The sequence below is a fragment of the Thermobia domestica genome, chromosome 13, assembly GCF_964235325.1.
Source record: "Thermobia domestica chromosome 13, izTheDome1.hap1.1, whole genome shotgun sequence".
Classification (NCBI taxonomy): Eukaryota; Metazoa; Arthropoda; class Insecta; order Zygentoma; family Lepismatidae; genus Thermobia; species Thermobia domestica.
The window spans coordinates 144,066,987-144,084,487 of record NC_137466.1 but is presented as its reverse complement, the minus strand read 5'-3'; the positions used below and the strand labels follow the sequence as shown (position 1 = coordinate 144,084,487).

Below are 17,501 nucleotides of genomic sequence, written 5' to 3'. Positions count from 1 at the left end.
ACTTACGAAGTTTTGGGAGGGGTTCGGACCCGATGAACCCCGGTAGATGCGCCCCTGTAGCTCTGTAATCCCCCTCTAACTTCACAAAAGATCTACTCCTAAAGTCCTCGACAATTTTGATAACATTATATGTCATACTTCCCAAACTTAACTTGTATTTGCGGTTCATGTGAAATCTTTTTCTTCTTGTAACCTTATGATGTGAAGAAAACTTAAAAATGCATAGTTGTAAGTCCAAGGTCCGCCTAGATCCTGAAATATTTTCATATATAATGAAGTTAATTCATAATCTTGTTTCTAAACGAATTTCACCGTAGTCAATTGTGGTTAATACTAAAATACAATCCATCCGTAAATCATAAAACAACAACCGAATTACAAAATCTAACGACACTTTCTTTGTCCAATTATTTCACTTTTGTAGTCCAACATTTGTATAATTCGGAAAATCACCTAATTATAGTATTACACGTTGTTGAGGTTATGTACTTTGAAAGACAAGATTTCGATCATTAAATACTTGTGTACCTATGGTCTTGCGGCAGTTATATAAGTCCAAGTAGAATATACAACGTTGCTTAGAATTTACATTGCATACTTCTTTAACCCTTGGGCTACTTGGATGCCAAGTAACTTAGGTCCAAAATTTAAATTTTCCAGAAGGAAAAATAGAAGCTCAACACCTCATGAAAAATTCATATTTCTGCTCTGTCCGCAACCTTAAATAATAATTATATAGTAAATAGTATAATAATTTATTGCTTACAAAAACATTTTAAGAAAGATGTTCACGGCAGTAGTGAATGACGGCATTCATCCATTTTTCTATTTGTTCCTAACGATCGTTTTCCTAATTCACACTATGGTATAGTGCGTTAATGGGGCGTTTACACTTGGTCGATTTAGTCGCACGACTAAATCGATTCAGTCGCACGACTAAATCGACTCGCTGCATTTGCCACTAAATCGAAGCAGCTAGGCCGAATCAGATCGATGGATGTGTTCAATTATTTCAACCACAGAAAATAGAACGTCTTTTAATTCAGTTGCCAGTCGATTAGTCGCTTTCGATCAACAAGCGATTAAGTTGAATTCCCGTTTACACGGTCGATTAAGTTGAAAGTGACGTCAATTCAACTGAATCGAACGCAAATCGACTAAGTGTAAACGCCCCCTAAGTGTGATCACAATTAAAATGATATAGCCTATTACCACATCCTAGAGGTTGATAGAAGTAAATTTAGTGAAACGAACGTAGAGATAATATACTAATAAATAAAGTACATTTAGTTTTCATCCAATGAAACAAAGATATTTATGAATCCTTTTCTTCCTAGGATGATATCTGGTCCGAAGATACAAGCATCTATTGGCGAGAATATCAAGAAACAGAAGCCATGGAAAGTCTAGCAGGATGAATAAATTCGAATAAATTCGTCCGTCTGGTTTATCTTCCATAAAATGTATTGTCATCAACTTCTGTGTTTGATGTAAACATCGCATACAGAGTTCGAATTTGACAACGAACAAAGAGACTTTGTTGTGATACCTTTTGTTAAGAGGATTGTTCACTCTTCTATCTAAATCGTCTAGTCTAATATAAAGTTTATTTGACAGTGATATGTTTTGTACACAATTGTTTTGAACATCCAATTTAGGGATTTAACTCATATTAATTTGAATGTTGATATTGTTGTGTAAAACTTACACTTCAGAATTTCAAGTACTTGAATTTTGATAGACTGGGCAGATTCTTTAAAAATGTTATATACATTTAAGCTGTAACAGTTTTCGAGGGATTGTAACTTACCTAAACTTCTGTATATAATATTTCGACACATTATTGTCGAATTACGACTTAACTTAAAACAGTAGTGCTTATAATTTTTCTACCAATAATTCACCGTAACTTCTAAGTTTTTTGCTGTTTTATCAAGATACAACAACGGAAATATTTCGAAATTCACAGCAAAAGCTAAAATATGGAGCAGTGAAATTTATTGATACCAAACCAGTAAGTAATAGTTAACAATAAACACAATTTGTTACAAATATGAATTATTGTTATGCTTTTCTGTAGTAAAATTTAGCGTTTCTGTATTTGAAATTTAATTTTTGCGGTCAATGACAGTGATTTTGTTGGGAATGCATTTGACAGAAAGAAAAATGTCACATCAAGTACATAATTGTTATTGGTCGAAAATATATTATTCTAGTTACTAAGATAAGAAATTTGGTTTACATCTAGCTAAATGTAGTAATCACATAATTTTAAATTGTAACTGTTTGTAAATGTTTTCACACGCAATTTTATTTTTGACAGCCTTTTACTTGAATCGAAAACATTAAGTTTTGAAGTTGGTATGTATGATTTTTATTGAAATATTCTCTCACAGAAAGGGTAAATACAAATTGAATTTTTTTTTTAAAACAGAAACGCACTACTGATAGCATATTTTTATTTTACCTAATTTTATAAAAAGAGACAAATATGTGTACCGTTTTTCCTATTTCCATAACTAACTTATACGGATTTATTTGTTCGTTAAAATAGAGTACATATTTTTAACAGTCTATTCTTATCATTTACAAGCACATACCAAAGTTGATGCTAGTTAAAAAAAATTATATAAAATTACATCTATCTCTTTGTGCAATATAGTGAAAACATAGAAAGACTAAATCAATTTTCACTAATTTTGAAAATCACTGGCTCACTTATATAAGTTTTTCACAGATTATTATAATATTGTTGTTAGTTGCAATATGATTACACTATGTAATCATATTAATATGTGTATGTCTCCCTCTTACCGTGTCAGGAATACTAACAGCTTCAACTAGATTGATTCGATAAAGCCTTACTGCGTAAGCTTGTAAGGAAAATAAAGATACAAACATACGTATTGCACGTTAGAGGAAAATGTTTATGGAAGTTTCCAACACTGGACAATTTTTATATAGTGAGGATTGGAAATGATTCGTCAGTGCTTCACTGTGTCTTGTGTGAGAAAAACGTATTGGAAATGGCAGCTGCAATACCGGATCCCGCAAAGGTGTGAAATGTACAGTCTGATCAGGTTTTAGCAGGTACAAGGAAAGGTTCCATCGGAGATCCATTAAGAAATGTGGTCTGTTTGCTGGAATTTAATGAAACGGCAAAATTTGGAGAAGTGTTACCATACCTTCGCGGGAGGTCGGTGTGATGTTCACAATGAAGAGAGGGGCGCGAGGTCGTCAGTGATTAAAGACGAACTTTGCAGTCGCATTAGACAGAGGTGGATGTGAACAGGTAAGTAACAATTAGAGAATTCTATGTGACATTTTCTTACGTTTCAAGAAGTTGTATTAAGTGAGGATACCAAACGTTGTGTGCACCTGGGCTCCGAAATAGTTCACTGACGAACACAAAACCGAACGATGGCACACTGGACTTTCTTCTGCCCTATGCAGAAAGGGGAAATGCATTCCTGGACTCCATTGTGACAGATGAGACTTGAGTGTTCTACCACAAGCCTGAATCCAAACAGAAATCACTGCAGTGCATTCTAAATAATAATAATAATAATAACAATAATTCTCAGACTTCATTTTCAATTTACAAGCTGATGGCAACGGTTTTCTGGAATTACGAAGGCATCTTACAGGTGGAGTTCATGTTTCCTGGAATAAAGATTAATGCTGAAACAAACGGTCAGACTTTGAAACATCTTTGCCATGCAATTCAAAAGAAACATAGGGGCAAACTCATGTGAAATCTGTGTCCGGCCCAATTCAGCAAATGTCACAAGGAGTTGCTTGCACATCTTCAATGGGAGTGCTTGCATATCCGCCATACGTCCCCAACCTCGCACGCAGTAACTATCTGTCTTTGTATCTGAAGAACATCTTGGTGGAAAACAGAAAATGATGAGATCACTTGAGAAGTCCAGTGGCGAAGCGTGATGTAAAAAACTGGGTAGACACACACAAACATACAAATACTAGATATATATAGTATTTGTAAGGTATTTTTTTACTTCTATTTCTAGTTCTGATATTTCGTACTGTATAACGGATGCTGATATACACTAATCACTATTCCAAGTAAGATGATCCCTGATAGGGTCTAATTCATAAATATAGCATTAATGTTTGAGTTTTCAATGTTCTTTGCAATATATGTTTACTCCGTTCCTTTAAGTATAAAATTTTATAATTAGTGAAATTTGGTGTATAGTATTTTTCCCCCCGAAGTACAGATTTCTGAATGGTACCACATTTGCTAGAAATGGGGGCATTACTTCCCCATACCCTCTTTAGGGATAGTCATTTCTAAATACTTTAGAAATGAACTGTAAAGTAAGAAAAAAAAACGATAGAAGTAAAACACAAACATCTTACAATACCTAACCTAATCCCTAATACCTTACAGTCTTGTAAATGAGCTCCATACCCTGTTCTTCATTTCGGCGAAAATGTTAATAGCTCTTTCTTTGGATTGAGGCATCCTACAAAGCTCCCACACCAAGTTCTTTATTGTAAGTGTCCGTAATTCAGGAAGTGTCCGTAATTTGTGATGCTGTTCGTTATTAAGCTAACGCTCTTTTCAGGACACTCATTGAATGCTCTCAAAAAACTGAAGTTGATGGAATGCTCAATACCATATTTAGCAGCTTTGTTGTTTCCTGATATACGTTTTGAAGTTCATTACTGAGAATATATTTCAAGTATTCGGGAAGAGAAATGTGTTGGTTACTATCGGAACATAAGTTGATAAGTTCATTCTTAAACTGATCTGAGCAAAAAGTATTAGGAAAGGTGGATATCAAGTCATTCAGTTTGTCCTAGGAATAATTTGTTGATACATAGTAAATTTTCTATAATTTATTAGTTCTACAATGATCAGATTTTTGTATTTTTCAAATCTTTCATCTGCACAATTATTGAGCAAAGAATCTAATATAAATAAAGTAGAGATTGTTTGTGTATGTGTGTAACTTTGTGTCTGTGTGCGGCCTGGGAACCAGACAAGTGGATCGAGTGGGTACCTTGGTCTAGGCCCCAGACCAAGATGAAGCGTTTTTTTTTTTTCAAAATTCGAACCGAGGGGGTCTCAGGGGGCGTTTACCGGATAGTGATAGAATTGCCAATACATTCAACTTTTCGTTAGAGGGGTCTTCTTTTTATCCTGTTGGAGACACATAGGGACAATATATATATATATACTAATGTTCTTCAAGGGTACATTATAACAATTTAACATTTTATATAGGGAGCTCAAAAGATGGTTTATAATAAAACCAAATAAGATGAAATAGCGGTGTGTTTTTATCATTTACAAAGCCAGCTTAAAAGAAACAAGATAGGCAGCCCTGTAAACGTAGACAGAACAGCAAACGTCTTTTCGCTCGTACTACTACACACCACGAGTCTCTGGACTCTTAACTTCTCACGTGGCTGTTTCTCCTACGCTTCTATAGGTTGGATGCTAGGGAAATGGGTCCAGCAGAGAAATAATGTTCAAGGTTTCGCGAGACGCTTTGCTTTTTGTCTTTCATATGGAAGCATGTTCTAGAAAAGTATCTAGTTTCATCCTAGTAAAAAAAAAAATAAATAAATAAATAAAAAATAAAAATAAATTATAGGAAACTAGCAGCGTTCACCCCGCTTCGCTGCGGTCACCCCGGAACGCAATAAACTTTGTTACTTAGATAATTTTTACTTTTTCGCTTTCAAGTGATATGATAAAAACCATAGAAGATTGCAGTAAATGTTAACATTATATCGCCTGTCATTTATGTTAACCCGCCCCGCTTCGCTGCGGTCACCCCCGAACGCAATAAACTTTGTTACTTAGATAATTTTTACTTTTTCGCTTTCAAGTGATATGATAAAAACCATTATAACGCCTGTCATTTATGTTAACCCGCCGAGTGACACGGTCATGCGGGTTGCATATACATACGTTTATTTTTATACCTATGATGAACTAACAAAGGATTTGTACGTAATGGACACCTGAATGGTCAATTATCTCAAGACACTGGTAATTGAAAATTAAAGTGATATGATAAAAACCATCTAGGGTCCAAATCCTAATAACCCCCCAAAAATAAAAGAAATTGGTTCAGCCGTATTAGCGTGATGAGCGGACAAAGGATTTGTACGTTCTCTTTTATATATATAGATTATAGAATAACTTGTGTACCTGAAGCAGCCATACAGAAATTCAACTTGAACCCAGTCGTGACAACCTCTACACAATATCCAGCCGTGATTTGAAAACAATACATCGCATGAGGTATAAGAGGAATCAGCAGGAAGAAAAGCAAGTGTGCTTCTATTTTCGTGTTCCTGATAGCCCTGAAGGACAATAACATCAGATAAGCTGCATGCGTTTGGTCAACAAATTGTTACTATTCTTTGTGCAATTCGCTTGGTGGATCGTCAGTAGTGAGTGTTGCTGGTTGTATGCCAGGTTTCGTGGCTCTAGATACTCTTAATTATTACTGTGTGTGTTGCAAAGATGGATGGACTTCAAAAACATTAAACTTCAACTTTTTAAGTCCAAGGAAAGATTTGGTATTTATGCAATAGGAGCTATTTAAGTTACTCCCGGAAAACATTTAAGTAAATAATTATTTTATGTGTGTGCAATAACAATAACAAAACGGGAAACAGTGGAAGTAAAAAGGAGAAGAGACGAATTGTGGATTTACTTTTCAAGACGAGTTCTTTAGTTTGTATCAGACGTGATATTTGGAAATTCCAGCTACTAGCTATACTATTGACTTCTCTTTACTACTCATAGTCTTGTGTAGAAGAGTAAGATGTACTCCAATAGAGGGCTCACAGATATGCACGTCATCTAGGGAATGGCAAACGGGAATAGCAGAAGAGCTCAGCGACTGTTTCGTGAGACATATCTCAACTGTCATTGTTCAGACAGAGGATGTTTCAGTCCATTCGTCGTCGCCTTAGTGAATATAGAACTTTTCTCCTATCCACTGCTGACCAGGGGAGACCCTGAACAAGAAGGACTCCAGCGATGGAGGATGCGGTGTTAAGTAGTATCGAAGTAAATCCCTCTGTAAGTACAAGATAATTAGCTGAGAGACGTGTTCATAACATGGCGGTATGTAGGCTATTCCACAGTCAAAAATTGTATCTCTACCATGTGCAGCTGGTGCAAACCTTATCACCTGTCGATTACGCAGTACAATGGCTCGACGGGCGTTTTGTCAATGGCTTCTGCAACAGTGTGTGAACCCTGATTTCATTGCAATAATACGGTTTGCAGATGAAACAACATTTACAAGAACTGCAATATTTAATTTTCACAATCAGCACGTTTGGGCTGAAGAAAATTCCCATCGAACCATGCAAGCATGACATCAGCAGCAATTCTCTGTCAATGTTTGGGCCTGTATTGTTAATGATACTGGGGCCTTTTATGCTTCCACCCCGTCTCACAGGAGCAACCTACCTCACATTTTTGGAGAGGATTTACCCAATCTGTTGGGCGATGTACCACTGGCCATACGACAGCAAATGTTCTTCATGTTTGATGGAGCTCCAGCACATTTTAGCCAGAACGTTCGTCTCTTTCTTACTCGTACCTTTCATAATCGTTGGATAAGCCACAGTGGACCTATCGCCTGGCCTCTACGTAGCCCAGATTTTTATACACTAGATTTCTATTTGTGAGGAGATTTGAAATCACTTATGTATGCTACCCAGTGCCAGACGTGGAAACGCTTAGCGATGTATTCGTGCTGGTTGCGAAACAATCCAAAATACTACGGGAATACACCAGCAATCAATGCAACGAAGAGTAGAAGCGTGTATACGCGCTGAAGGTAGTCATTTCGAACATTTCTTGTGATACATTTCCTCACCATCTTTCCGAGCACTGTCGTCCGAAGTTTATGTGTGGTATAAACGAACGCTGTGGTCTCCATCGAATATATTTCTCAATTACATATATTTGGAAACATGCATTAATTGTGATCATGAACCATTGTTTACTATTGTGAGCCGTTATTTGACTTCACATTTAGACGCTTTGTCTTTCGAAAACAAGGGACTCGACACTTGAACACCCTGTATCCCGGAAACGAAGCGGCATCAGACCCATGCTTATAGGAACATATTTACTTGTTTGGATGTCCGCAATCACCTCGTTACTTTTGGCTATGCATTTATGTTATACCCTGTATTCATTCAAAAATATTTGACTTTCTCCCTCTCTCGTGTGAAGATTTATTCACTCATGACTAAAATGTTAGTGTTGTTGTCACTAATGTCGTAGGCCCTGCTTCGAACCTAAATGGTGATGAATGTGATTCTAACTTCACCTTAGACTGCAAGTTCCAACTCACAAATCCCAATGAATCAATCAAGATACATTAAACCTTAAAAAAAATAAATAAAAAAAAAACTAGAAGGAGAGTATTCTCTTTTCTTCCACGAAGTTTTGTTACATGCGTAGAAATTGAGTGTTCCTCCTTAAGGAATAGTCTGTAGTAATGAAATCCAGACAAAGAATGGCCGTTGCTTGATACTATAGTTTCCAGGTGTTATTGATAATGTGCTTCGAAGTTCTCTATAGGACAAATAGGAAAACTTTGTTCCGGTACTAAAATGTTAAGGAAGAAGGATAAAATACGTATATAAAAACAAATAAGTAAGTTTTATTACATCGATTATCTTGAATACTCAGTTCCTTAAATATCTACTTTAAAATCAGAAAACTAAGAGTGAAAACTGTTTGATACGTTTTATCCACACAAATACACGGAATTTATATTTACCAACTTGTTCAAGTGACTGAATCATTGCTAACACTTATATAATGACTCTATACAGGGTGTTCGGAAATCAAAAACATTAGGAAATGAATCCTTACACGAAAACATGAAAAAAATTATAGACCAACGTGGGTTTAGAAATATGTCATTTTGGAGTTATAAAATTAGTCAGAACGTTACAAAAGGGTTAAAATTCAAGAAGGTCGAGCAAAATAAAGCGTTTGTTTTGTACCTCGATTTTAGTAATACATAAATGAATGTAGATTCTCTGCTAGTTTCCAGATCTCAATCTACTATTTTTCGTTTACACTATTTCTCATAAATATTCTTCTTTGCTTCAACGCCAACCATATTATCGCCCCATGTCCGTGTCTATGGTACATTAATGGAATCTAGGCTCGAAATCAGAACTGTTATTTTACCCCAATTTGATTCAACATTTCGTTCTCAATTTGTAACTCTTTATTTGATCGTTCCGATCGATTTTAGATGGGTTATAGCTCCGAAATGACGCATCTGTGAACTCATAATTTGTTCATGCTTTCGTGTGAAGGTTAACTTCTGGCAGTTCTTTGGCGTTATCTAGAAAAGAACATTCCGAGAAGTGAATACATTTATATTAAGTTAATTTATTATCATTAGGGTTAGGAGTTTTAGGGTTACCTTTTAGAGAAGAAAATGTTCTCATAGAGTGCCTACCCTACTCATGGTACCAAAAGTTACCTCTGGATGGGATTAGAGACAAATTTCCAGCACTTTCCTCCTCTCTTTTGGACTCTTTTATATTAAATCTGTCCCTAATCCCGTTTTTTTTCACTTTTCCGCTGTTGCGTTCTAAATCTTCGAGAGAAAATCCGACAATCAATATTATGAATAAATTGTCTTTAAACAGCCAGTTTCTTGAAAACAAAATTTACATGGATGTAATACTAATTTTTGTATCCATTCAATAAGACAAACTACTCCAACCTTCAAGTATTTTGATTTTCTCGAAAAATTCACACGAATGTCAGTACCGATAAGAATACTTTAAGAAAACATTATATTGAACCGCGAAACCGTACAAAGAACTGTACGGAAAGTGATAGACTTCGATTTGGGTGTCATACTGAATGAAACCATAGACAAAATTAAACAGATAAGTTTTGAACGTTTTGATGTTCCTTCTCGCATTTGAGAAGATGAAGCCTACGTTGTGTCATGAATTGGAGGAAACTAGTGTAGTGTCAGTACAATGGGAAGTTAAGTTCGTAAAAGTGTCTTGATGGTTACGTACCAGATGCTTCGTGTAGTTTCTGTAGTTAAGCAACGAAAAACCAATTTTCTTATAGGTAAAGCATTTAACATGTTTGGTATTTATCCCCATCATAGAGTTTTGAGAGTCCCTTAGTAACGAATGCGATATTGCAAATCAGTTCATCTCTACCCTGAAGAAAATTCTTTTGAATTTCCGGAATCACATTGTTGCCCGCAAAGAAACCATAGATCCTACCAAATTTCCCGTTCATTACTCACTAAAGTTCGTGGGTTGACTGTAGTTGTCTTCTTGTTTCAGAATGCTGTTTGGGTTTTCTCTGATTGTGTAGCGAACAAACAAACCAAATACTTGAGACAATTCTTCTAAAAAATTCGTATGTTCTCGAACATGGCAGATCTACAGGGTTGCCACGTAGAGTTAACATGAAATTTGTTTAATTTTTCTCTGTGTTTGTACTTACATGAGGAAGTTTTAGCACCTACAAAGACTTTTCATCTCAATATAGGAACATACTTACGCTTAACAACTTAATTGCTCAATGTTGTTAAGTACAACAGGTTCATTCTTCTTTTCTCTCTGTGGTGACGCCCAGTTGCGGATCTAGAAGGAAAAACGGGGAGGGGGCAGTCAGAACCAGGGCCGTGCCGTAGAAAATCAGCGCCCGGGGCGAGAGTATACGACGGCGCCCCCATACATATATTCCAAGCAATTTTTCCTATCTTTTTTCCTTTTTTCTCCCGATTTTTTCGCCCCCTTACTTCGGCGCCCGGGGCCGTTGCCCCGCTCGCCCCCCCACTGCGTGGCCCTGGTCAGAACCGAGACTATGATAAATATATCGTAAGTTTATTATCAATTTTCAAAAATAGTTTTAATAATAGCTTTGATTATACAAATATTAGCTTTAATTATTTTTGTCAGTCAAAAAACTGGAGGGGGGTGCCTACGCCCCCCGACCTCGGGCTAGATCCGCCACTGGTGACATCTAATGCAAGTATATAATCTATAAACTATATGTATGTAATTTCTATTAACTTATTTTCAATTAGAAAAAATAATAGTCTTCAAAGTAGTTGAGGAAAATAGCACCTTTTATGTCCCCTTTTCACTTAATTTTTAGCAGGTTTACCCTTCTCCCAACCCACTTTCGCTATGAAAACTGCTTCTAAAAATCCTAACCTTTCGTTGCATCCAAGTCTTAAATTCCATTTTATTAATACTTTAACAGTGCTCATGCTTGTTTGAAATTGATGCATTCTTCTGTTCTCGACAGTTATTATACTTGTTTCAACACTAAAATTCTGTAGTTATAATTCTAGCTATTTGTACGTAAAGTATTGCAACAGATGTTTCAAGATGCTTCTCGCTTACATTGACTCTGCTAATCTTATAGTGTAGTTTCTGTGAAGTATTTCATTTGTTAATACATTAAGTAGAAGATGAATACTAAAATTTTACAGTATTGACAATAACTTCACTGAAATGTCACAAACAGATGTTGAGACTGTGCATTTTCTTCGTCTTCAATATTCCTAAATACTGGAGAACTACTTTTATATTGCTTTTCTTCAGAAGGTGAAAAATCTTATTTTATATCCTTTTAAAACTTTTGCTGTGCTGAGAAAGATGAAAAAAAAAAAAAAAAAAAAACCTCTTGACAAATGTTGACAGCTGAAAGGAAGATTTTGAAACAAAAGTTATGGTAACTTACTAAGCTACTTAAAGAGAGACGCTAATCTTAAAATTGAAGGGGTGCTGGTTAGGAACTAATAGGTTTCCAAGTTTTCCAGAAAGAACCAAAACAAGTGAAATTTTCTTTTTGTTTCACACTGCAAAAAATGCGATAGACTTCCAAACTATGTGAATTCAAATACTAAAACCAGAAGTATTAATCTATAGTTTTCTGTTCAATTAGGGGGACTATACCAAAGATGGAATCTCTGTTTCGGGCGCTGAATCAATATCAGAAACAGTTTGGTGTATGTTATAATTATTAACTGTATTGGAATCAATCACTGAAATCGAAGTAATACTAGATATCTACCACGTCCTGTTATAATAGAGGAGTAAATTGAAAATATAACTTCTTCTTGCGGTACTGAATTCATGTTAATACATTGTATCTTCTTATTTATTGTAGATTTTTTTTTTAATTTGGCGATCAATATTGATACAGGAAATCATAGTGTTTTTCTTTTAACCATTTTCGGTTTAAGCAGATTCATGAAAGTCGACACATTTTTTTTTTTTCGGGATTCTAGATCCATGTAGAAAGCCACTTCTCGATATTTATTTCCGTTTTTACTTTATAAAGATCTTAATTAAAGCCAGAAGTAGGAGTAGAATTCTTCTACCTTCTTTTTCTTTTTCAATAAGATAGATGAAAGCTTATAGTGCAGGGGCATATTTAAATATATAAGAAAGTCCGTTTGATTTTGAATAAAGCAATTATATGATTGGTGGTGATGGATAGGTAATGAGCTATAGAATCGTCTACTACCGGGTGTTTTGTCTCAAAATGTGGCCGACCCGGTGTATGACGTCATACTTCTAAGATGGTCGCTAACGCCGACATCGATATCTCTTTAGTGCTACACAGGCTAAAGTTCTCAACAGATTTTCATGGGAAGTGGCTCATTTTATTTCTTCTGGTTGCTGCATGTGCCTTCTGCATAGATATTTGCCAAATTAAGTTTCACTACTTCAAAAATTAAGAAAACTATCAAAACTGAGGTAAATTTAAATCGCTTTTTCTAACTTCAATGGGCATACCCTACCCACTAAACTAGCGAATGGGTTCTAATAAGTGCCTCATTTTTTTTCATGGCTGTTATTAATACATATTGAATAAATATTTGACAAATAGATCATTACATTTATTTACAAATTTAATAAAAAGTCGGCAAAATGATATAAAATTTAGTGTTTTTGAAAGATATGCAGTCAAATATCGACAATGAAAATGATGTGACGTATAAAATGTTAAATGATCATGCCGATAAATACCTTTAAATTTAACAAAAGTTTCCGATTACAGTTCCGAGTAATTTATTCTCGTATTATAGTGGACCACTTCATTATTACTGTTGAAAAAAAGATACACATCCAATTAAACAAAAATAAAAGTTAGTAAACATGCTGAGTTGTGAAATGAAAACAAATAGTAAAATACTTCAAATACACAAATAAACCCTTTTTATTGTTACAGAATTCTTTAGGACGGAAACTAATAATAGAAATTCAACTTATGAGTCATTATCTAAATCCGACAGTTGAATTTGATCGTCATTTTCACAGCTGTCGCAATGTTCTTCCTCTGCTCCACATTTGCTCAATTCTGTACATCTAAGTATTTGAACACGGCATTTGTAATGCACACAATTGAAAGCATATCGTTCTTTGACACAATCACAACACAACAATTTTAAAATACGTGACTCATGGTAGGAAAATACACATTTCCCCTCCTTTCCTATCTAAACGTAGATGGCCAGGGAGATCCAGTTGTCGAAGATTAGCCCATCGTCACTCCATCACTTTATAGTGAGTTCTTAAGATGGTTGGTGTAAAACTGGCTTTGTTGGCGGCAAAGTTTCACGTTGGACATGTTATCCGTAAACAGCCACCACCGGAGCTTACCAATATCTGAAAATTGTTTACCTTGTAAATATTCGCGTCAAGTGTACCTTTCTATCAATTTTTCATTTTCATATGTGAAACTTTTGGGCAGTTTAATCTATCAAATGCCTCTAGAACTTTTTCTGTAGAAGATTCAAAAACTTTCTAGAATCATTGTTTTCCCCTGCTCTTGAAGCAATATTGAATAGGTGTGGAGGGTCGAAACAAAGGCCCTTATATGTAAATAGTTTAAAATAATTTTTGTATCAGCTCCCTCCTGACTACTTGCACGTTCATAGCATCATCGCTAACTGAACGCTTTGCATCGTTCCTTCATCTAGTAACTAAAGTTCGATTTTAAACAAGACGAAATGCCGTGTTGTTCTATAGAAACAGATGAAGTTCTCAAACAGGCAACCAGAACAATGAAATATTTTTAGGTGTGTTAAACGAAAACCGACTATTATACGTTTTTTTCTTAGCTTCTCCTCAACTTTCTAGGATATCCACAGAAACTATTAAAACAGGTCAAGGCACCATCATTTTATAGCATGCAAAGCGTCTCACCAACAGAAAGATACCCAAAAGATGTACGACTTTCTTTTAACAATGACAAACCCATAAAGTTTGAGGGGGGAAAAAAGCTAATTAATATCTCAACAAAGCTGATTTTTCCAGAATTTATCCAGAACAACACCATAAGAATGTCTGTGAAAGGACTTCAGCTGTTCAACGTTTTCTAACAGGAAAAGATTGAATCACATAAATGTAGTTTGTGGGTTCCAGTTAAAAAGGATATCTACAATTACGTAGTAAAGCCCACAGAGTTGTATTGACGAAATTGTCGAATACTGTATTGCAGTTAAGGCAGATCGTTCTTTGTTCACTACGCTACTAACTGTTTGGAGGAGTGTACCCTACTCGATCTGTAGCAATGTCTCAGTGATTATGAGTTCTCAGCTGTTGCCTGATCGATGATTAATTTAGAAGGATCAATGATTTTACCTTTCAACAAGAGCAATTTGATAAAAATTCTTGAACGCCTTATATCGCCAATTTCTGACAATACAAATAAAGAAAACTTCATCTACACACAATGAATCAACAACTGACTCAAAACAAACCATTCCCATACAACACTCTGTGGCAGTCATTTATGGCATGGCAGAGGTACAATGTATGCAGAAAGATTCAAGTGTAAAGACGTGTTGAGATCTTTCAATTGAGTTTTTCAAGGAGATGGATCGGTATCTAACGAAATATGACGAACACTCTTAGTTTCTTTTACACTTACATCAAACATTCACTGAAGAACTGAATGAGAAAATAAAGGTATATTTAAACAACGTCTGTTCAATATAAAATCACGTACTCCACAGATACTAGGAGAGCAACCTTGAGGTCTTTACTGTCTTATCAGAAGACTAAGTATGAGTTGACAGCATACCTCGCTCATAAGGTGTTATTGCATGCACAGAAAATAAAACAAAATATAGCTGTTAGAAGAACGAGGCAAAGTCTTCGTTTAGAGATGATGTTACGAACTTGCAAGTAGTCAGGAGGGAGCTGATACAAAAATTATTTTAAACTATTTACATGTACCGGCCCGTGCTTCTGCTCTCCACACCTATTCAACAGATACAGATGTGTTTATTCTCTTATTGTGGTGGTTACAGTTGCTTTCACCAGACAGTGTGTTTGTGACCGGAATTGGAGCTAATAGGAGGTTAATAGAACTTATCGTATTTACGCTTGCCTAAATCCCAAACAAGTTAAGGCAATATTATGACTTCATTCTCTATCTGGGTATGACACAGCAGATTGCTTCAAGAACAAGAGAAAACAATGTTTCTTTGAAAGTTTTTGAATCTTCCACAGAAAAAGTTCTAGAGGCATTTGATAGATTAAACTGCCCAAAAGTTTCACATGTGAAAATGAAAAATTGATAGAAAGGTGCATTTGACGCGCATATTTACAAGATAAACAATTTTCAAATATTGGTAAGCTCCGGTGGTGGCTGTTTACGGAAAGCATGTCCAACGTGAAACTTTGCCGCCAACAAAGCCAGTTTTACACTAACCATCTTAAGAACTCACTATAAAGTGATGGAGTGACGTTGGGCTAATCTTCGACAACTGGATCTCCCTGGTCATCTACGTTTAGATAGGAAAGGAGGGGAAATGTGTATTTTCCTACCATGAGTCACGTATCATGCTCTCCAGAAGTTATTTTAAAATTGTTGTGTTGTGATTGTGTCAAAGGACGATATGCTTTCAATTGTGTGCATTACAAATGCCGTGTTCAAATACTTAGATGTACAGAATTGAGCAAATGTGGAGCAGAGGAAGAACATTGCGACAGCTGTGAAAATGACGATCAAATTCAACTGTCGGATTTAGATAATGACTCATAAGTTGAATTTCTATTATTAGTTTCCGTCCTAAAGAATTCTGTAATAATAAAAAGGGTTTATTTGTGTATTTGAAGTATTTTACTATTTGTTTTCATTTCACAATTCATCATGTTTACTAACTTTTATTTTTGTTTAATTGGATGTGTATCTTTTTTCAACAGTAATAATGAAGTGGTCCACTATAAAACGAGAATAAATTAGTCGGAACTGTAATCGGAAACTTTTGTTAAATTTAAAGGTATTTATCGGCATGATCATTTAACATTTTATACGTCACACCATTTTCATTGTCGATATTTGACTGCATATCTTTCAAAAACACTAAATTTTATATCATTTTGCCGACTTTTTATTAAATTTGTAAATAAATGTAATGATCTATTTGTCAAATATTTATTCAATATGTATTAATAATAGCCATGGAGAAAAATGAGACACTTATTAAAACCCATTCGCTAGTTTAGTGGGTAGGGTATGCCCATTGAAGTTAGAAAAAGCGATTTAATTTTACCTCAGTGTTGATAGTTTTCTTAATTTTTGAAGTAGTGAAACTTTATTTGGCAAATATCTATGCAGAAGGCACATGCAGCAACCAGAGAAAATAAAATGAACCACATTCCATGAAAATCGGTTGAGAACTTTAGCCTGCGTAGCGGTAAAAAGATATCGATGTCGGCGTTAGCGGCCATCTTAGAAGTATGACGTCATACACCGGGTCGGCCACACTTGAGACAAAACACCCATCCATCACAATCAATCATATAATTGCTTCATTCAAAATCCCACGGAATTACATATGCCCCTCAACTATTAGATGGAAGTTATTTTTGAGACACTAAATCGATACCAACGAACCGGTTCTCACTATCTATCACCATTTTAGCTATGGTTGATTTCTATCACCTCCAGTCTAAATGGGAGTTTAAAGGAGACGATGGAACCTATTGTGTAGAACCTTGCAATGATGTGCAGTATCCAGCATATCCACCATGTGCAAGTGTGAGTCGCCACTTCAATTAGCTCAGATGTTAATCTATAACTATTAATTAATTACTGTAAATTACTTAAACAAAAGGTTATGTGTAGCGATGAGAATTGACAACTCACACACAACTGTTATAATGAGAGGTTATGCTTCAATACATAAATGAAACAAAATCATTTCAAATAGCTACTAGATTGGGAACAAGGTAAAAGAGGAAGAGAAGAAGTGATTCAACTGTTAGGATTGAAAATGAGCACTTGCCTTGTTATTCTAGGTCTTTGATGACGTCGTGGTTGTTCCTAACCATGGGTCGATTCTTTGAAGTACTGTTCCACTTCCTAGCTGGCAATTAGTGAAACCAAACTAATGTTACGACTGGATTTCGTATCCCGCCAAATCTGCCAGAGGCGATGTGTTGGAATGGCTCGATGATAATAT

At 35.4% G+C, this 17,501-nt stretch overlaps 1 protein-coding gene across 1 annotated transcript in view; it reads left to right on the top strand.

Moving 5' to 3' along the window:
- Positions 1 to 2,571, top strand: part of LOC145668607 (3-hydroxyisobutyryl-CoA hydrolase, mitochondrial-like) — a 107,980-nt gene extending 105,409 nt beyond the window's left edge. The window contains exon 5 of the mRNA XM_081736640.1: positions 1,338 to 2,571. Coding sequence (XP_081592766.1) covers positions 1,338 to 1,418 — 81 coding nt within the window. The 3' untranslated portion in view covers positions 1,419 to 2,571. The remainder of the gene's footprint in view (positions 1 to 1,337) is intronic.
- The last annotated feature ends 14,930 nt before the right edge of the window (positions 2,572 to 17,501 follow it).